We start from the raw sequence: 21,924 nt of genomic DNA on the forward strand, positions 1-21,924 counted from the left end.
TGTCCATCATCCGGCCACCCCATCCCTCCCATCCCCAAAACTCTCTTTTTTAGAATTAAGGATTTTTTTTCTCTTGAGGCTGGTGATTTTTATTTTTTAGAATGAAGGTTAGCGCATGGACCTAAAAATCCCATTATCGTTTTTGTCTAAATCTCAGAAAATGAAATGTTTTTCTGGAATTTAAATATTGTGAATAGTGGAATTTGGGAAACATTACCAATCTGATTAAATTTGGGTGCCTGGGTGGCTCAGGTCACGATCAGGGTCGGGATTGATTCCCACATCAGGCTCCTTGCTTGGGGGTGGGGAGGGCCTGCTTCTCTCTCTGCCGATGCCCCCCCCGCTTGTGCTCCCTTTCTCAAATAAATAAATAGTCTTTTTAAAAAAATAAATTTTACAGTAGATGGTACGGTTTAAAGAACATGGAGAATTAAGATCAGTCAGATCTCTGTTATATTCTACTTAATAATTCTGTATTCCCAAGCAGTTTACCTTGTTTTTCCCAGGTAGAAGCTTCTTATGTTAAAAAAAAAAAAAAAAAAGTTCTGCTCTGTAAAATGAGTCAGGCAAATGCCCCACTTGGGTAATAAACAAATCAAGTTAATGTCTTTGATATCCTTCAGAAGCCAAATTAATAGGGTCAGTGAATTAACCTGAAACAGGTCGTCTGCAGCAGCTCCTGAGCAGATATCATTGGACGAATGGTAGCAGGTTGAAGGAGGTTGAAGCCCCAAGCTCTGGGTTTGCGGCCCTAACGGACTGTAGTATCTGTACCTGAAATTTAAGGATGGAGTGTTTCCTGGGAAACCGATTCTTTAGCTTTTACCACTTAGTGATGATAGGTACAACGTGGAGGTGTTCGGTGCCATCAGCTTCAGAGGTAGAAGGATTTCGGCGGCCTAGAAGATTGTGGGGATACAGTATTATATGATGACCCAGATTGACTTTAATGCAGCCGAAACTTGTTTAGGATAAAGTCAGCTAATTGAACCATTAGATGCTTTCCAGTTATCTTAGGCACCCTGTTATGCCAAAATGTGTGACATCTTAGATGAGGAATTTTAACTTTTCTGTTTGTGCTCATCATTTTGAGGAAATTTTATTTATTTATTTATTTATTTATTTATTTTAAAAAGATTTTATTTATTTATTTGACAGACAGAGATCACAAGTAGGCAGAGAGGCAGGCAGAGAGAGAGGAGGAAGCAGGCTCCCCGCTGAGCAGAGAGCCCGATGCGGGGCTCGATCCCAGGACCCTGAGATCACGACCTGAGCTGAAGGCAGAGGCTTTAACCCACTGAGGCACCCAGGTGTCCCAAGGAAATTTCTTTTTTAGGATTCAATTTATTTTGAAAAGTCTGAGGTGCCGTTTTACATTTTCCTTAGAATTAAGTGATACTTGAAATTATTTTTACTTCTCACTGAAGATGTTTCTGTTGGTTTGTGTACTTGAGACTATGATGGTGCCTTCATTACTAATTTAATCAAAACTTGACTAGGGGATGCCTGGGTGGCTCAGTGGTTAAGCCGCTGCCTTCGGCTCAGGTCATGGTCTCAGGGTCCTGGGATTGAGTCCCGCATGGGGCTCCTTGCTCAGCGGGGAGCCGGCTTCCCTCTCCGCCTCTGCCTGCCTCTCTGCCTGCCTGTGTGCTGTCTGTCTCTCTCTCTTCCTCTCTGACAAATAAATAAAAAACAAAAAACACAAAGACTTGACTAGGATTTCTTAATGAAATGAGTTGGTAAATTTGAGTTTTACATCACGTAAATAATAACCCGAGACTAGGTCTCCTAGAACGCGGCACGACTGGATCGGACTCCAAAAACACCGAGGAGGAGATCTTCAGTCGGGGCCTGGATAAAGAGCATCCCCAATACAGGAAAACCACACTGCATTTTTAAATGTATTTTATCTATTTAATTTATTTGTTTTTAAAGATTTTATTTATTTGACAGACCCAGCGAGAGAGGAGCACAAGCAGGGGGAGTGGGAGAGGGAGAAGCAGGCTTCGGGCTGAGCAGGGCGCCCCATGCGGGGCTGGATCCCAGTGTCCTGGGATCGTCACCTGAGTAGAAGGCAGATGCTTAAGGACTGAGCCACCCAGGCTCTCCTTTTTAAAAAATTTTAAGTAGAGGGGCTCCTGGGTGGTTCAGTGGGTTAAAGCCTTTCTGCCTTCGGCTCAGGACATGATTTTAGGGTCCTGGGATCAAGCCCCTAATCGGGCTATCTGTTCAGTGGGGAGCCTGCTTCCTCCTCTCTCTCTGCCTGTCTCTCTGCCTACTTGTGATCTGTCAAGTAAATAAATAAAATCTTCAAAAAAAATAAATAAAAATTTTAAGTAGATTGTACTTGCAACATGGGGCTTGAATTCATGACCCTAAGATTAAGAGTTACATGTTCTGGGGCGCCTGGGTGGCTCAGTGGGTTAAAGCCTCTGCCTTCAGCTCAGGTCATGATCCTAGGGTCCTGGGATTGAGCCCCACGTTGGGCTCTCTGCTCAGCAGGGGGCCTGCCCCCCCCCCCCCCCCGCCTGCCTCTCTGCCTACTTGTGATCTGTCAAATAAATAAAATCTTTAAAAAAAAAAAAAAAAAGAGTTACATGTTCTACCTAGTGAACCAGCCAGATGCCTCCCGCTTCATTTTTGGGGTAGAGGTCAGAAGCTGAAGAAGTTTGGATGAAAGATTGTCTTGGTAGAAATATTACTTTCTTTTTACCTCTGAAACCTGGTGAATAATTACAGAATTGAATACCATTACCTGTCCTAAGTGCTGTCTGTAGTTTTCCGTGGGCGGTACCCTTGTGGTTGGTATTTTAGGTGCTGTTGAGTATTTTCTCAGTGTTCATCCATCCAGGTGTCTGGCTGGGATTTAGGGGTTATGGCTCTTGTACAAAACATTGAGTCAGGAAGGTTAATGATTTTTGCAGTCTCGAAGTTTATTTCACCGTATTTAAATAGCTATGTGGGTAGATCTTAATTGTTTACTGTAAGTAACAATAACAGAGAGAACCTTAGCAGTTTATAGAAAATTGTGAAAATAAAGTAAAAAAAAAAAAGATTTTATTTATTTATTTGACAGAGAGATCACAAGTAGGCAGAGAGGCAGGCAGAGATTGGGGTGGGGGGGAAGCAGGCTCCCTGCTGAGCAGAGAGCCCAATGCGGGGCTCTATCCCAGGACTCTGAGATCATGACCTGAGCCGAAGGCAGAGGCTTTAAACCACTGAGCCCAGGCGCCCCGAAAATAAAGTTTTGGGAATAGAATAGAATAGTGGGCCTGTTGCCTCTGTCAGTTTAAATCCATTTTCTCCTGGTTGAGGACTGGATCCTAGGTCTTGGATTTTGCTAAAATTTTACTAAGTTACACTGTTGTTTAAACTCAGCTCTGAGGGCTGTTATTTGCTGTGGAGAGGAAAGGTGACTCCTGATGGTACCTGTCAGCAGAGTTCTGTGACACAAATTAACGTGTTCACAGAAACACTTGGCCTGTAATTCCATATTTTTTCTTTGAACCAAATCCTTTGTTTTTTTCATAGAATGTGACTGATGCTGGTATGTGAAGTATTCCTCAGTGTCCCTGCAGTCTGTGCTGCTTGCACAAAAAGGGGACTGTCCTTTGGCTTCAGTTTGTTTGCAGTGGGTGGCTGTTACTCTAGTGCCTTGTCAGGATTGCCTCGTATTACAATTTTAATCACTGTATAATTATTTATCTTGGGTTCCTCTATTTAACCTTCTTTTCTTTGATTATTATTGTGCATGTAAAAGGTAATTGGGAATTTGGAGGTACGGATTCCAGCTGCTTGTTATAAAAGTTAACCGTCCGTATGGCCACAGCAAGACCGCTAATCTTTCCAGGTTGGGCTTCTCATTTATAACATAATGGAGCAAGGAGGTTGCACTAGATTTTTCCCCCCTGATCTAAGATCACATGTTGTAAGATTGAAATGGAAAGATGCTTGTTGAAATTAACAAAATACAAATACAAAGAAGAAATATTTTATTTAAAATAAATATTTTATTTATTTGGGGAGGGGAGAGATGGAGAGAATGAGTTAGGGGAGGGGCAGAGGGAGAAGCAGATGCTCTGCGGGGCAGGGAGCCCAGCAAGGAACTCGATCCCAGGACTCTGGGATCATGACCTGAGCTGAAGGCAGAGGCTTAACCGACTGAACCACCCAGGCACCCAGTTTAGTAATATTTTAGAGATCAACATAATAAAAAATACTAAAGACCTCAGGGGGTTTTTTGTTTTGTGTTTTGCTGCTGTTGTTAGACTGATAATGGCATATGTGAAAATCTTCATGAAGTCTCCGACTCACTATAAAATATTCTTTTTGTTATTTTGCTGTTTAAGCATGAACAGCAAGGATCAGTAAATTTTTAAAAAATATTTTATTTATTCATTTGATAGAGATCACAAGTAGGGAGAGAGGCAGGCAGAGAGAGAGGAAGGGAAGCAGGCTCCCCGCCGAGCAGAGAGCCAGATGCAGGGCTCGATCCCAAGACCTAAGTTGAAGGCAGAGGCTTAACCCACTGAGCCACTCAGGCGCCCCAAGGATCAGTAAATTAAAAGTAGTATGGTCAAATGAAAATTTATATGGAATTGGTTATTGGCTTATTTTGAGGTAGAACAGATCGAACAGTAAGGACCCAGATAAACCTAATCCTTGAAATGGATCTCCAACAAGAAATCCAAGAAGATTGGCAAGACTGGCTGGAGTCTGGTTTCGGACGCATCAGAAAGCATCATATCCATTAACCAGTAGCTGCCCAGGATGGGAGATGGAGGAGACAGTAACAGTCCAGTGACGGTCATCTCCGAAAGTTCTAAGGGAGATTTGAAATCCAATCAGGGAAACAAAAGATGAGGTCAGAAGACATTCAGAACGCATGAATTGAGTAAACTGAAAAAACGGGAAAGAAGGTCCAGCAGACTAAAGTTGCTGCTATTTGCTTAGGCTCCCTCTTGCTTCTCCCCTGGTACCAGTGTCCTGCTCTGCTTTCTTTTCCGTAGCCTCCACGCCCAGTGTGGGGCTTGGACTCCTAGCCCCGGGATCAAGAGTCGCAGGCTGTACGGATGGACCAGCCAGGCGTCCCCTGCTTTGCCTTCTCAGTAACTGCCTGCCTTCCTGTTCCACGTGGTCCTAGCTAGAATGCCAGGTGCAGGGAACCCTGGATCCTTTTGTTCCGCGTAGCCCCTGCAGTTACACCAGGCTCGCGACACAAGCCCCCAGAACTCTTGAGCACGTTGTAGTGGGAAGACAATGGTAGTCTGTTGCCTGTAGGCTCACAGTGTGGGTGTGCGGTGAGCCTAAAGATGCGTGTGACTGTCCCCTCTGTCTTAGCAGAGAAACCCATTTGCTCCAGAAGTGAAGACTGTGGGGTAGAGAGAACTTTAATGATGTCTCTGTTTCCGGGTCTAGTTGTGGATCCTTTCAGCTGAATAATTAACTTAGGCATTAAAAATTCCTTTCGTGGGCTGGTTGGAAATAGGAACTTGTAACCTTACAGTCTAAAATAGTTCTGGAAAATTCCTAAATTAGTCTTCAGAATAAAGATGTGGTTCTCAGGGTGGGTGGAACTAATAAGAAGGTTCTAAAATGACAAAATAAAGCTGGTATAAATAACAAAAAGTTGATGGGAACTTGGAAGGGCTAATACAGAAAGGCTAATAAGAGAAAGAAAGTGGGAACTCAGTAGAAGTGAAAATCACTTTTGTCCTGAAGGTACCTACTAATTAATTATACCACTTTATGGGATGAGAGGCTCAGCAATGGAAGCCCCGAGCTGGCTCAAAACTAGGGGTCAAATAGACATCCCCCCGCCCCCCGTGAGATGAGACCCCGAATTGGATGAGGGATGAGTAAGATAGTCACCATCCCTGTTTGTGGTCCGGGTTCACATCTGGGTGGCCCAAGCAGCCTGATCCCTTGAACTTGGATTATGGTGATCCCAGGGAGGTGGTGTTCCCAAACACCAGAAAGAATGTGCCTTCGTCATAGGTCTCACATTTAAAATAATTTTTCTTTTCTTTCGTGTGTGTGTGTGTGTTTACTGTCTTATGGAGTGCATAATCATTTTGTTCTTTTTCCTTTTTGTTCCAAAGAATATCCCAAATGAGGTTTAGAGATAGAAATCTGCCTATTAGCCTTCCTTGAGTACAGAGCTAACTGTCCCATTTTAGTTGCTTTCAGTGGTGATTTTCTTGTTCATTTCTGGTCTCTCTCTCTCTCTCTCTCTCTCTCACACACACACACACACACACACATCCTGTTCTGTGCAAGTGTTTTTTTTTTTTTTTAAGATTTTATTTATTTATTTGTCAGAGTGAGAGTGAGCACGTGCAGACAGAGAGGCAGACAAGAGAGACAGAGAAATAGGCTCCCTGCTGAGCAGAGAGCCCAATGTGGGACTCGATCCCAGGACGCTGAGATCATGACCCGAGCCGAAGGCAGACGCCTAACCAACGGAGCCACCCAGGCGTCCCCTGCGCAAGTGTTTTATGAGAACACTGGCTCCTGTGAAGTTCTTTTTTCGGGGCTCTGCCAATATACTTCTGTTTCGCTTCTGTGCTCTTACCCTTTTCTCCCTTACAGGGTTGTTGAGAGTATGAAGAAGATCATAAACCGTGATGGGTGTAATGAATAGATCTTTCTCCTTCTCCTTCTTTTTGGTCTAACTGCTGTTTAAAAACGAGGGGGCTTAATAAAAGGTCAGAGATGAAGGGGGACTTGGAAGCAAGTGGTTGGTTTAGTGCTTCAGAGTCTGGGGACCCACAGCTTAGTGTGCCAGTGCCTGTCATGCCTCATGCTCCATAAGCTTGTGTCAGCAGCGGCCTGGGGTGTGGCCTTGGCGTGCGTGGTCAGTGCCACTGCGCGACGGCGGTTCTTTCTGGGAAGAAGGGGAGGGCAGTGGTTACCGGGTGTGGGGTGCAGGGACTGTGTTCCTTGAAGAGCCTGCCCGGGGAAATGACCCCCTGGGACGGGCAAGGAACAGTTCAGAGAGTTTCTGTTGTAATGCACGTGCACCGTTCCTGGGAGCAGAAAGCCCCAGACAGAATGCGCCGCCTTCCCCATCAAGCCCTGCTGGACTGACTCATCCCTCCAAGGTTCTTCCCGTTGATAAGTGCTACGGTGCCTCCTGAGAAGTTCTGGTAATGAAACAGGACCTCTCATGGCCTGCGGCACCCCTGCAGGGCTGTCTGTGTGGGGTCTGTCTTCCCATTTCTTAATTCTCACTGAGCGGGAGTGACCTCGTGGCGGACTTCCGGCAATTTAAGGTGAGAAGCAGCAATCGCAGTAGGCAGGGAATTGTCCCAAAGTTGTGTTCTGACACTAAGAACGGCTGCGCCCTTTGACATGAAATTGAATTTGTAACATGAGAACATGTCCCTTTTTCACGACTCCTTTTGCCCTTCCTGGAGAACTGGGAGAAAAGTGAGATGAGTAAGAAATCCTATGAGCCTTCGGAAATCATGACCGTATATTCTAAGTGAATGTTATGATTATGGCAAAATAATATGCTTTTGTAGTTCGTTTTGAGCCACATTTTAATACAAATTTACTGAAACTCTTTTCCAGGAGTAAAGAATAGGACCTAGGCTGTTAGGGAAAGTGATTTCTATGTTTTAAGCGTTCTCTTGCTGAATGCTATTGTTCCTGAGTCTGTCTCTATTCAGGATAGAGATCTTGTTTTGGAAAACAAAATTGCTTCTGTGTGTTCACAGATTCAGGGATAAGTATCAGTTTTTGTTACCCATGTTCCTTTTTTTTTTTTTTAAAGATTTTATTTATTTGACAGAGAGATAGAGCCAGAGAGGGAACATGGGCAGGGGGAGTGGGAGAGGGGGAAGCAGGCTTCCTGCTGAGCAGGGAGCCTGATGCGGGGCTCCATTTCAAGACCTGGGGATCATGACCCCAGCCGAAGGTAGACACTTAATGACTGAGCCACCCAGGTGCCCCTTGTTACTGTGTTTCATTGTAAAGTGTTATTTCCTAAGTATGCACAATTTGTTACTTGTTGATGCCCAAATATAGCTTAGTAGTTCACCAGCACCGAAACAAATGGTGCGAGCTAGGTCACTTTTACTTTTTTTTTTTTTTTGAAAGTAAGGTCAGTGCCCAACGTGGGGCTTGAACTCACTACCCCAAGATCCAGAATCGCATGTCCTACCGATTGGAGCAGCCAGGTGCCCCTAGAAAATAGTTTTTTAGTATTAGCAGTGTTTTGTTTTTGAGAGAGAGCCCAGGAACTGGGGTGAGGCGGGGGTGGGGGGAGCACAGAGGGAGAGGAGAGAGAAATCTTAAGTAGAAATGAAGCCCTCCACAGGGCTTGATCAGATCACTACCCTTAGATCATGATCTGAGCCGAAATCAAGAGTCAGCTGAACCGGTTGGCACCCCGGTATTAGTAACTTTAAAATAATGCTTTTGATTTTGGCTTCTTAAGAGTCTTTATGTGGTATATTTTTACTTTTTCTCAATTTTCAATTTCTGTAAGATATGCATAACGAAATTACCACTTTAACCATTTAAAAATGTACAGCTCCCTGGCATTAAGTGCATTTATATTGTTCTGTAGCTCTCAGCATCATTTAGTTCCAGAACTTCGTCATCCAAATAAAATTCTGTGCACATTAACAGTAAATCTCCACTGCTCACTCCTCCTCGGCCCTGGCGGCCACCCTTCTCCTCTCTGGCTCTGTGAGTTTGCCTGTTATGTAGGGATCTCATGGGAGTGGAGTCACAATACTAGTTTTGTTGGGTCTGGCACATTTCACTTAGAATACTCTCTTCGAGGTTTGTTTATATCATAGCATGTTTTGGAACTTTCTTCTTTTTTTTATGATTTTGTTTATTTTATTTATTATTTTTTTTTTAAAAGATTTTATTTATTTATCAGAGGGTAGGGAGAGAGTGAGTATAGGCAGACAGAATGGCAGGCAGAGGCAGAGGGAGAAGCAGGCTCCCTGCTGAGCAAGGAGCCCGATGTGGGCCTCGATCCCAGGACGCTGGGATCATGACCTGAGCCGAAGGCAGCTGCTTAACCCACTGAGCCAACCAGGCGTCCCAATTTTGTTTATTTTTTTGACAGAGATCACAAGTAGGCAGAGAGGCAGGCAGAGAGAGAGGGAAGCAGGCTCCCCGCTGAGCAGAGAGCCCCATGTGGGGCTTGATCCCAGGACCCTGAGATCACGACCCAAGCCAAAGGCAGAGGCTTAACCCACTGAGCCACCCAGGCGCCCCAGAACTTTTTTCTTCTTTAAGGAGGAATTCTATGCCATTGGATGTACATGTCCCATTTTGTGCGTCATTCAGCTGACGGTGGACACCTGGGTTGTTTCCACCTCTTAGCTGTTGTGAATAATGCTTTTGTGAACATATTGTAGATATATCTGAGTTTCTGCTTTCGGTTTGGGGTATACACCCAGAAGTGGGATCTCTGTGTCCTGGTAATTCTGTTTAATTTTTTTAGGAACAGCCAAGTTGATTTCCACCCTGGACGCCCGATTTTACATGCCCGAGTGCGGTGCGTGACGGCTCCAGTTTGTCCATATCCTGGCCAGCACTTACTGTGTAGTGTTACGTGTTGCATTTTTATGGTGTTGGAGGGTTAGCTGAGTCTCTTTTCTGACACCCAGGTAGCGGAAAATCTTTTCTAAAGAGGATAATAATGCTGTATTGTAAAGCATTCTTAGATGTTATTTGTCCTTCTTGGTAAGAACAGAGAAATTCTCTTCACCTGGCCTCTGTCTGCCTTACCCACTGCGCGTGTGCCTGGGAGAAAGGGAACTTTGCGGCTGTGTCCTGTGACGCACTGTGATAAGGGATCACTGGATGGTGCAGGGCTTCACTTCTCATTCTCACATGGAAGATTTTTTTTTTTTGCTGAGAGCACAGGAGCTGGGGAGAGGGAGAAGCGGGCTCCCCGCTGAGCAGAGAGCCCCACATGGGGCTCGATCCCAGGACCCTGGGGTTTTGACCTGACCCAAAGGCCGATGCTTTAACCAACTGAGCCACCCAGTCGTCCCTCACTTGGGAGACATTTTAACTGGTCGTGGGTGACATCTGAATTTATTTGGGAGATTATGCTGACCTAATTTTATGGAAATTAGTTGGAAATTTAGGGGATAGATTTTATATCTTAGAGAATGGGAGTTTTTGACAAGTTGAATACTCAGCTTCTGAGCCTTTTTTCCTCTTATGCAAGAAAACTGTAAATTAGGCATCTGTGGAGGACAGTCACAGCTCTGAACATCTGTGTAGAAGGACGTTGTAAATTTCTGCCACTCACTGTCGTATTTCTTTCCTAGGGATCATGGCCCAAGTAGCAATGTCTACCCTGCCCGTTGAAGACGAGGAGTCCTCAGAGAGCAGGATGGTGGTGACCTTCCTTATGTCTGCTCTGGAGTCCATGGTGAGATGGCTTTATGGTTAGAAAATGTTTGTAGTTGGATAGGGGTTGGGCTTGTGGGTGAGATTGAGTTTTTTTGGAAACATACATGTTTTCTGGTTTTATAAGAAGAGTTTTTTGCTTGAATAGTAGTTCTGGATTTAAGCCTTTCAAATCGTTTTACTACCATGTTTCCAAACAATCTGAACTTATGTAAAAGTAAACCTAAATGTTTACTTTTTTACATTTAATTTCAGTTGGTTACCTATCAATATCTTAGGCAATTTCTTGTTTCGCAAGCAGTAGCTTTGAATTTATGTGGAATGCTGAAGTCGCTCCGGACGAGCTGGTATATGGCAGCTGGTGTGTGCTGGTGTGTGCTGGTGTGTGCTGGTGTTCAGTTGTGTCTGTGAAGAGCACTGGCGGAATTCCGAGCCCTAAGACCACACTTACTCTTTACGTTCCGTATGGTGCTGGCGCTCACACTTGTCCTCACCCCGCTAGCTCTTACTAAATATGTGGTGTTAGCTCTTCGTTTTTAGTTATAGTGAACTGTTAAGTATCCTTTTGCTGTATTTTTGTATACTCTGGTGGTAGTAATAATAGTTTACTTAATCATGTTTTTATAGATCTATAGCTGGACACCTGGTGTTTCAGCTCATAGACTTAGAAGTGTCAGACTTAGGTATTTCTGACACATTGAAATTAGACATGTCCTAGCTAGGAGAGGGCTGTGTATTTCCAGTCCTAAGTGTGACTCGTATTAGATAGCATTGAACCTCACAGGTGTCCGTATGACAGAGTTTGCAGGTTGCTTACCTTTCCCCCTTCAGGCGTTTTTTCCTTTTTTTTTTTTTTTTATTGTTTTTGTTGTTGTTTTTAAGATTTTACTCATTAATTTCAGACAGAGAGAGAGCACAAGCAGGGTGTGGGGACACAGGGAGAGGGAGCAGACTCTCCACTGAGCAGGGAGCTTGACACAGGGCTCAGTCCCAGGAGCCTGGGATCATGACCTAAGCCGAATGCTTAACTGACTGAGCCCCCTGGGTGGTCCCCTACTGTTTATTAAAATGGTTTTCCTGAATACTATTCTATACATTGAATAACTCGGTCAGATGGAACCCATTCTCTTCCTTAGACTGTCTTTTAAATTTTCTTATTTGGCAAAGTCACTTCTTTATTCTTAGGTTTTTATGTCTTCCTCACCAGCATAAAGAGTATCTCTCCTCATGTTCCTCGTTGTAAATTATGAAGTGTAATTATAAGTGTATAGGTCAGTTTCATCTTTTCCCTTGGTCCATAGATTTCTTTGATCGAATCTTTGGGCAGTACATGAATCTGGCCCTGCTGTTTCATTAATGCTGCCTTCGGTGACAGGGGTGTCCAGCTGAGTGTGGATAGTGATGCGTAGGCATGTACCCTCACACCCTCACACCCTGGCCTACAACAGAGAGGAAATAACACTTCCTTCCAGGTGAGCAGCCACAGTGTATCTCATATAAATGTCGTGTTACGGAATGATAGGGCAGCATTAGTCCCGCTTGCACAATTGTTGGCTCCACCTGTAGGTCAGAAGTTTTGTATTAGGGTTTTGCTATATTTAAAAAGATTTTCAATCATCTCAGTAGGCGTAAACTTACTTATTCAAGATAACATTTTAGAGCAATATTATGCAGCTAATTTCTATTGAAGGTGGTTATTGTGTAAATAAAAACCGATTAGAGGAAAGCTGTAGTTTGCAACAAATGATACTGAGCACATGGGGTATTTGCCCCCCTCCCAAAAGTCAACAACAAAAAGCAAAAGAAAACCGCCCAAACTTCCAAGCCTTTATAATGTGTTAAGCTAAAATTCTAGATGAGTAGAAAAAGTAATAGCACAAACTTAGAAAAAAGAAGGAAAAATACATAATTATATATTTAATTCCATAAATAGCTTTTCAGTGCCTAAAGTAAGTGAGGTGCTTTTATGTTTCAATAGGGAAACATATCACTAAGATAGTAGAAAAATGAGTAAACAATATGTTACTTTACAGAAACGGTATTGTACTAAGGTACAATACTCTTTATTTTTAATACCAACCAGTCAGTGGATTATTACTATTACTATTTTTAAGAATTTTATTATTATTATTAAACATTTATTAAGAGACAGACAGTGAGAGAGAGCGTGAGCGAGGAGAAGGTCAGAGGGAGAAGCAGACTCCCCGTGGAGCTGGGAGCCCGATGCGGGACTCGATCCCAGGACTCCGGGATCATGACCTGAGCCGAAGGCAGTCGCTTAACCAACTGAGCCACCCAGGCGCCCAAGGATTTTATTATTTTAAGTAATCGCTACACCCAAAGTGGGCTCAAACTCAGCAACCCCAAGATCAAGAGTCGCCATGCTCTACCAGCTGAGCCAGCCAGGTGTCCCGGAGTGGATTATTGATTAAACTAAGATGCCCTTTTAGAATGTTCCTGGAAAAGTTACACGGTATCATTTGTTAAGAATATTTTGATTTCGCTCCTCTAGAAGGTTGGATGGGAGTGTGAACTGATAGACTCTCTTTTTTTTAAAGATTTTATTTATTTATTTGACAGAGAGAGAGATCACAAGTAGGCAGAGAGGCAGGCAGAGAGAGAGAGGGAAGCAGGCTCCCTGCTGAGCAGAGAGCCCGACGTGGGGCTCGATCCCAAGACTCTGGGATCATGACCCGAGCCGAAGGTAGAGGCTTAACCCACTGAACCACCCAGGTGCCCTGATAGACTCTTCTTAAAGCAGTTTGCAGTAGGTTCTGAGAACGTTGGAAGTATTTACTTTCAGAGTCAAAAGTTTTTTGACTCGTTTCCTATCTCTTGACACTGCACACAAATATTTTGTCACCAGATTATTTCGGTGTTATTTTAAGGAGTGATCATTAGAATCACCAACTCTGCCAGTAACATTAGTACCAAATAAAAGAAAATGAAATGTTATATAAGAGTTAAGATTTTTAAGAACTTTTTTTTTAAAGATTTTATTTATTTATTTGAGAGAGAGAAAGTGAGAGAGAATGAGAGGGGAGGTCAGAGGGAGAAGCCGACTCCCCATGGAGTTGGGAGCCTGATGTGGGACTGGATCCTGGGACTCCAGGATCATGACCTGAGCCAAAGGCACTTGCTTAACCAACTGAGCCACCCAGGCACCCACGATTTTTAAGAACTTTTAATTTCATAAGAATATACTTAGTAGGGACGCCTGGGTGGCTCAGTGGGTTAAAGCCTCTGCCTTCGGCTCAGGTCATGATCCCAGGACCCTGGGATCGAGTTCCGCATCGGGCTCTCTGCTCAGCAGGGATCCTGCTTCCCCTCTCTCTCTGCCTGCCTCTCTGCCTACTTGTGATCTCTGTCTGTCAAATAAATAAATAAAAATCTTAAAAAAAAAAAAGAATATAGTTAATAGAAGTCATACTTACTTAAAAAACAAAACAAATCACCCCAGCGTGATTCCCGTGGTGCGTTCAGACAAGAGACTCTGGAGGTGGGGTGATGTAGTGGATGCTGTGAGGTGGCCTCAGACTTCCCTTTAGCCCTGATGGCCCTGATCCTTCCTACTGCTGTGAGTGTTCGAGGCTCCTGGCCCAAGGTCTCCCCTTTCTTTGGGAGGGCCCTCCCCGCTACAGAGCTCCCCAGATGCAGCCACACCAGCCATCAGCTCTCTGTCTGCCGAATCCTGTGCCTCTCGCGTCTCTTGGGTGTTGCTGTAGAGCGTGCTCTCCAGTAAGCCTTGGGTGGAAGTCTGAGACTGTTTCATGGGGATTTGACCTGTAACGGATTAGAAGGGATTTCTGCCCTTTTTTCTTATAAATTCTGTTTTTTCCTGTTTATCATTGGGATTGAAAACTATATAAAAGAGCGGTACCTTTAAAAAATGGTGACTCTTTTTCTATGATAATCTAAGGCCAGAAACTAGGAACTTCGTCTGATTCCAGATACTGTAAGACCATTGAAATGGTAAGATTTTTTTTTCCTTTTTTTTGACAGAGATCGCTAGAAGGCAGAGAGGCAGGCGGGGGCGGGGGGGGTGGTGGGGAGCAGGCTCCCTGCTGAGCAGAGAGCCTGATGCAGGGCTTGATCCCAGGACCCTGAGATCATGACCTGAGCCAAATGCAGCAACTTTAACCCACTGAGCCACCCAGGCGCCCCCAAAGTGATAAGATTCTTTATTCATCCATCGTACATAGTACTTCAGGACATCTGTACGTAGTACCACACTTGCTCTTTGTGTTTCAGTGTAAAGAACTGGCCAAGTCCAAGGCAGAAGTGGCCTGCATCGCGGTGTATGAGACGGACGTGTTTGTGGTTGGAACGGAGAGAGGACGCGCTTTTGTTAACACCAGAAAGGATTTTCAGAAAGATTTTGTAAAATACTGTAAGTATTGTATCTTTGTCTTTTGTATTTTGTAAATACTGGACCTAAATAGTTAGGGATAACAGATGTCTTATTTTCTAAAGCATTTATACTAAAAGGATTTTCTAAAATGTCTAGAGACACATTTCAGAACACTCAAGATGTCCCTGACATTGTAATATATAATGGTGAAAGCTGAAGAGTTTAAGAAAAATGGTAAATGTTTATCCTGTGTTCCTTGTTTGGTGTTACTTTGGATTAGTGGCACACCTGGGAGAGGAGGTAGAGGAATCTTGAATTGATTAAAGGTTCTTTTTTTTTAAGATTTTATTTATTTATTTGACAGAGATAGCGAGAGAGGGAAACAAGCAGGGGGAGTGGGAGAGGAGGAGGCAGCTCCCCGCTGAGCAGGGAGCCTGAAGTAGGGCCCGATCCCAGGACCCTGGCATCATGCCCTGAGCCGAAGGCAGAGGCTTAACCCACTGAGCCACCCAGGCGCCCCTGTAGGGATATTTGTGTGTGTGTGTGTGTGTCTTTAAGTGCCAAATTAAAATTTCCATGATCAACTTAGATCCATTTAAATTTCCATTATCAAGTTAGATCCAACTCATGATAAATTGAGCAGATCGTGGGTAAATATTTTCCTTAATTCATTAATTTAAATTCTCAATCATATTTTTAGCCCTTTTTATAAAAACATATCTTCTCTACACTGCAGGCTCCCCTTTGTGCTCCACTGTAATCTTTTAAGCTTTATGATAGTATAATCTATTTAAATATTTTCATTATTTCTGATCGTTTTGAGAATTTTTAAGGCTTTGATCATGTTTGTGTATTTAAGTTTATAGTAATAATGTTGTTTTGATTATGTGTATATCAGCTGCCATCTGTCCCATGAATACTATAATCCCACTGGCAGCTGTGTTTATATTCCTGTTCCCTATACTGTCTTGCCTCTGTGGTTCTCCAGTGGTTAGCACTAAGCATTAGGGGAATTGTCCTCGGTTGCAAATTGTAGTCCCTGCCTATTAGTATTCGTACTTTCTTTTTGTTACCAGTAATTTAATGCCTTAGAGAATAAATCTTTGGATGTAGTTCTCAAACATAATATTTGTTTATATAAAGTATTTTGCAGATAAGGATCAATAGTGGTCTTCTGAAACCTGATCAGTAGGTATATGAGTCAGTTTTACAATTTTTTTTCTTTTAAGATTTTGTTTATTTGAGAGGGAGAGAGAGAGAGAGAGAGAGAGAGAGAATGAGAAGAGAGGGGAGAAGCGGACTCCCTGCTGAGCAGGGAGCCAGATGTGGGACTCAATCCTGGGACTCCGGGATCATGACCTGAGCCAAAGGCAGTCACTTAACCAACTGAGCCACCCAGGCACCCCAGTTTTACAGTTTCTTGGGAAGAATTTTCTTTCCCACAGTTTGGAGCAATGAGATGATAATCACTCATAATTTAAAATGTTTGTGTTATGACAATAAGAGAAACCAGGGAAACTTATTTCAGTGATTATAGTTTAACCCAATATATTTTTTTAATTTTTTAATTTTTAAAGATTTTATTTATTTATTTGACAGAGAGAGATCACATGTAGGCAGAGAGGCAGGCAGAGAGAGAGGGGTAGGAAGTTCCTTGCTGAGCAGAGCCTGATGCGGGGCTCCATCCTAGGACCCAGATCATGACCTGAGCCGAAGGCAGAGGCTTAACCCACTGAGCCACCCAGGCGCCCCTAACCCAGTATATTTAAAACAGCATGTGGTCAACATAAAAATGACCAGTGCGGTGTTTTGCATGCTCTTTTGGACTTTCAAAATCAGTGTGTTTGGCAGATGTGCCACACATCATCATTTGGACTGGGACATCAGGTGCTCAGCAGCGACAGGTGTCTAGTGGCTGTGTGTTGGGCATTTTGAACCTGGAATGTTTTCTGTGACATTGCTAATCTCATATTTAAGTTTGTAGGTGACAAATTACCATAATGATACCTTTTCTTAAAAAAGAAAACAAAACTGGGCGCCTGGGTGGCTCAGTGGGTTAAGCTGCTGCCTTCGGCTCAGGTCGTGATCTCAGGGTCCTGGGATCGAGTCCCACATCGGGCTCTCTGCTCGGCAGGGAGCCTGCTTCCCTCTCTCTCTCTCTCTCTCTGCCTGCCTCTCCATCTACTTGTGATCTCTCTCTGTCAAATAAACAAATAAAATCTTTAAAAAAAAAAAAAAAGAAAAAGAAAACAAAACTACAAGTAGCTAATTTTTACTTTATAGAATTTTTTGTTAAAGCTGCAGTTATTTCAGAGGCGATGACCGTTTATGGTTTTTTTTTTTTAAAGATTGTATTTATTTATTTGAGAGTGAGAGAGGGAGTGAGAGAGAGCGTGAGAGGGGGGAAGGGCAGAGGGAGAAGCAGACTCCCCATGGAGCTGGGAGCCTGATGTGGGACTCGATCCCCGGACTCCAGGATCATGACCTGAGCCGAAGGCAGTGGCTTAGCCGACTGAGCCACCCAGGCGCCCCGTTTGTGGTTTTTATTCAAGTCATTTATTGTAGGTTTTTATTTTTAAATGCCCCCTGCTCCCCCACCCTTCTTTTTAAAAGATTTTATTTATTAGAGAGAGAGAGCCCACGTGTGGGTGTGGTGAGGTGGGGGAGGGGCAGAGGGTGAGGTTGAAGCCAGGAAGCCTGACGCTGAGCTCAGTCCCTGGACCCTACCTGAGATCATGACCTGAGCTGAAAGCCGCCGCTTCCTCAACTGAGCCACTCAGGCGCTCCTCTTTTGTCTCTTTTTAACAAATGATAAATATTATAATATTAGAAGTAAATTATTCTTATGGAAAGGCAAGTATTAAGATAATGGATCTGGGCATCTTACATCATTACTTACTTTGCAGGTGTTGAAGAAGAGGAAAAGGCTGCAGAGATGCACAAGATGAAATCTACGGGCCCCGCGAATCGCATGAGTGTGGACGCTGTGGAGATTGAGACGCTCAGAAAAACGGTTGAGGACTATTTCTGCTTTTGCTATGGTAAGGTCATACACTTGGGTTTTTTTTTTTTTTTTTTTAAGATTTATTTATTTGACTCAGAGAGATCACAAGTAGGCAGAGAGGGAGGGGGGAGCAGGCTCCCTGCCGAGCAGAGAGCCCGATGTGGGGCTGGATCCCAGGACCCTGAGATCATGACCTGAGTCGAAGGCAGAGGCTTAACCACTGAGCCACCCAGGCACCCCTACACTTGCATTTTTTAAAAGACATATAATTGAGTTTGCTAAAGGGTTGAATTGTGTAAATGGTTTCAAGGTCGCATTTTTGACAAACTGAATGGATTGATTTCCAAATATGGGGTTAACATCAGGAGTGACCTTACTTTCCTTTTCTTGTTCGAAGAAACAAACTCAGAAACAAACAAATGTACCTATTAGAGCTGTGGGGTGGGTTTTTTTTTTCCCTTTTCTATTTACAAGCTGTTTTAGGTTTGTAAGAAGAGAGAAGTAGATTTCCCAGGTACTTCCTGGCTCACTGACCTGCATAGATCCCTCCCACTATCAACTACCCCTTTCCCTGGAGAATCTGCATTAATACATAATATTCACCCAAAGAGAACTGTTTATTTTTGCCCTGTGTGCTGATCCCACCAGTTTCCTGAAAAAACCATCTTTTGTTAGTCTAAACACATGGCAAACAAAGCGCTTAAAAAAAACCCCAAAACTGTGGGAGGGAGAAGTTACTGGTTACACTGTGAGATTGTAGGTAAAATTCATCTCACGGGGGCGGGGCACGGGGAATAGGGTTTCTAGTCCGTGTGGGCTCCTGCCTCTGATACACTCAGATGGGGTGGTAGAACACACTCAGTTGTGCATGCCCATTGTATTTTTTTTTTTTTTTAAAGATTTTATTTGTTTTATTTTACAGAGAGAGATCACAAGTAGGTAGAGAGGCAGGCAGAGAGAGAGGGAGGAGGAAGCAGGCTCCCTGCTGAGCAGAGAGCCGGGTGCGGGGCTTGATCCCAGGACCCTGGGATCATGACCTGAGCCGAAGGCAGAGGCTTTAACCCACTGAGCCACCCAGGCGCCCCATGCCCATTGTATTTATCTAGTAAGTATTCAGTGAGAAGATTGGCCAAAAATTGCTGGATACTTATGGTAACAGTAGGACCTGTTAGGTTTCCATGTTCTTTTTTTTTTTTTTTTTTTTTTAAAGATTTTATTTATTTATTTGACAGAGAGAAATCACAAGTAGGCAGAGAGGCAGGCAGAGAGAGAAGGGGAAAGCAGGCTCCCTGCTGAGCAGAGAGCCCGATGCGGGACTCGATCCCAGGACTCTGAGATCATGACCTGAGCTGAAGGCAGCGGCTTAACCCACTGAGCCACCCAGGCGCCCAGGTTTCCATGTTCTAAGGCTGAACGGTATATGAGAAGATTGTATTATGCCACAGTGAGGCCATCGTAAAGAAAGACAATGGTGGAAGACAGCAGGCATTGTTTCTTTTGTTTTGTGTAGATTTTATATAATATTTTATATACTTTTCATTTTGGCCTTTTGGATCTGTTTCAGGCTTAGAACTTCTAAAATGGGAATAGGGCCCTCTGGTTTTTTTAATTTGTTTGGAAATCGGATATTACAAACAGCATGAATGCCATTTGTTAAGCCATGATAAACTAATGATGATTTTGTTTTTTTAATCTCCACATTTAATGATGTTTATCCTCTTCCTACCTCAACTCTGTCCCTCACCCCCAGGGAAAGCTTTAGGCAAATCAACAGTGGTACCTGTTCCGTATGAGAAGATGCTACGTGATCAGTCTGCTGTGGTTGTGCAGGGCCTTCCAGAAGGAGTTGCCTTTAAACACCCCGAGAACTATGATCTTGCCACTCTGAAATGGATTTTAGAGAACAAAGCAGGGATTTCATTTATCATTAAGAGGTGAAGTACTTTGTCCCTTTTCTGTCAACAGTTTAGTATATAAAATTGAATATTCAGTTTATTATATTTTTAAAATTCTTGTTTACTTTAGAAATCAATTAAATTTATGCCTTACGGTAGTTTTATTTTGTATATTCATGTGTAGTTTTTCGTTTTGTTTTAATGCAGACCTTTCCTAGAGCCAAAGAAGCACCTAGGTAAGTGATTACTTTGTTTCCAGATAATTCCTAAGCCTGTTGGACCAAATTAAACATATTTTACTGATTTCTTTTATTTTGAGAATATGATGTAAGACATCTTAGGAGTAGGGTGTTATATATAAACCAGTGAGAAGTCACTGAACTGAAAAAGTAGATACTTGTTTTTTGGTCTTAGTTCTGCTACTTTCCTTATGAGGTAGTCAAGGTTTTACCCTGGCGACGGGTTCGATCATACACTGGCTCTGCCCTCATTTCCCAGAATTAAGAGGGTGACTTCATTGAGCAGGCGCAGAATTTTTGGGCGCAAGATTGGGTGGGGAGGGGGGATGCACAGCTTTGCCTCAAGCATTCAAGCTTTGGAGTGCTGGTAGTTCAGTGGAAGAGACAAAAACTCATCAAGTCCCCACAGCGGGAGCATAGCCTGCACAGTGCACAAATGGTTTGTTGGAGGAAGCATTTGTTTGTGACCCAGGAAGGCTTCTAAGTTGAAGAGGGCATTAAGTTGGGCTCTTGAAGACTGAGCTGGGTTTCAACAGGACTTCCTATTGGGAAGTTCGAGCCATTGCATTTGAAGGGAAAAGTGATTTTTAGAAGATTGGTGCCCTTTGGAGACAGGTTTATTTGAGACTTTTGAAAATAAATGACCATTATCATTAGCAGTCTCTTAACCAGTGTAAGGGAGAAAGGAAAAATAATACATACACACACCCATATTTTATTTTTTTGTTTAATAACCTTTGTTTTCTTCTCATCATGATGAAAAGATCAATATTTTAGGTGCTTTATTGAGGTGTACTTGGCATGACATAAAATTCGCCTGTATTACGTATAGAATTCAGTGGGCTTTAGTAAATTTACAGTGACAGTTTACAAAGTTTTACAGTCCTTGCCACCTAAATTCAGAATATTTTCATCATCATCTCTATTGTTTTCATGAACGTTACATAGATTAGATATATAGTGTGGATGCTTTTGAGACGGTCTTTCACTCTGCATAATTCAGTTGAAGCTCATCTAGTGTTTTTTTTTAAGATTTTATTTATTTATTTGACAGAGAGATCACAAGTAGCAGAACAGCAGGCAGAGAGAGGGGGGGAGCAGGCTCTCTGCTGAGCAGAGAGCCCGACGTGGGGCTCAATCCCAGGACCCGAGACCATGACCTGAGCCAAAGGCAGAGGCTTAACCCACTGAGCCACCCAGATGCCCCAAGGCTCATCTAGATTGTTGGGTGTATATGTAGTTATTTCCTGGGGTGCCTGGGTGGCTCAGTCCTTAAGCATTTACCTTCAGCTCAGGTCATGATGCATGGGTCTTAGGATCAAGCCCCGCATCAGGCTCCCTGTTCGGTGGGGAGCCTGCTTCTCCCTCTCCCACTCTCCCTGCTTGCATTCCCTCTCTTGTTGTGTTTCACTCTGTCAAATACAATTTTAAAGTCTTTTTTTTTTTTTTTAAGATTTTATTTATCTGACAGACAGAGATCAGAGGTAAGCAGAGAGGCAGGCAGAGAGCGTGGAGGAAGCAGGCCCCCTGCCGAGCAGAGCCCGATGTGGGGCTTGATCCCAGGACCCTGGGATCATGACCTGAGCCGAAAGCAGAGGCTTTAACCCACTGAGCCACCCAGGTGCCCCAAAATTTTAAAATCTTTTAAAAAATATTAGTTATTTCATTTCTCTTGCTGAATGGTAAGTATTCCTACATTTGAATATACCTCTCATGTCCATTCATGGGTTGATAGGCCTTTAGTTTGTTTCCAGTGGGCTGTTACAAATAATACTACACCATAGACCTACTTGAGTAAGTTTTTATGTGGACATAAGCTTTAATTTCGCTTTGGTATACATGTTTATATATGAGTAGACTTGCTGAGTCATAGACTAATTTTACATTTAGCTTTAGAGACCCTGCCAAGCTACCCTCTAGGTGTCTGTACCATTTTATGTCCCTACTGGTATTGTCTGAGGGTTCCGGTTTCTCCACAGCCCCATCAGCACTTGCTATTGTCTTTTTGGTTTTAACCATCCCAATGGATGTGAAGTGGTGGGTCTC

General features: G+C 43.3%; 1 protein-coding gene across 7 annotated transcripts in view; it reads left to right on the top strand.

Annotated features, from left to right (window-relative positions):
- Positions 1 to 21,924, top strand: part of GTF2I (general transcription factor IIi) — a 99,947-nt gene that overhangs the window by 10,611 nt on the left and 67,412 nt on the right. For all 7 annotated transcript variants that reach the window (XM_044234217.1, XM_044234211.1, XM_044234214.1 and 4 more), the window contains exons 2-6: positions 10,308 to 10,411; positions 14,641 to 14,779; positions 17,647 to 17,781; positions 19,495 to 19,678; positions 19,847 to 19,875. In XM_044234217.1, coding sequence (XP_044090152.1) covers positions 10,313 to 10,411; positions 14,641 to 14,779; positions 17,647 to 17,781; positions 19,495 to 19,678; positions 19,847 to 19,875 — 586 coding nt within the window. In that variant the 5' untranslated portion in view covers positions 10,308 to 10,312. The remainder of the gene's footprint in view (positions 1 to 10,307; positions 10,412 to 14,640; positions 14,780 to 17,646; positions 17,782 to 19,494; positions 19,679 to 19,846; positions 19,876 to 21,924) is intronic.

This window comes from Neovison vison, chromosome 14 (assembly GCF_020171115.1).
Source record: "Neovison vison isolate M4711 chromosome 14, ASM_NN_V1, whole genome shotgun sequence".
In the NCBI taxonomy this organism is placed as follows: Eukaryota; Metazoa; Chordata; class Mammalia; order Carnivora; family Mustelidae; genus Neogale; species Neogale vison.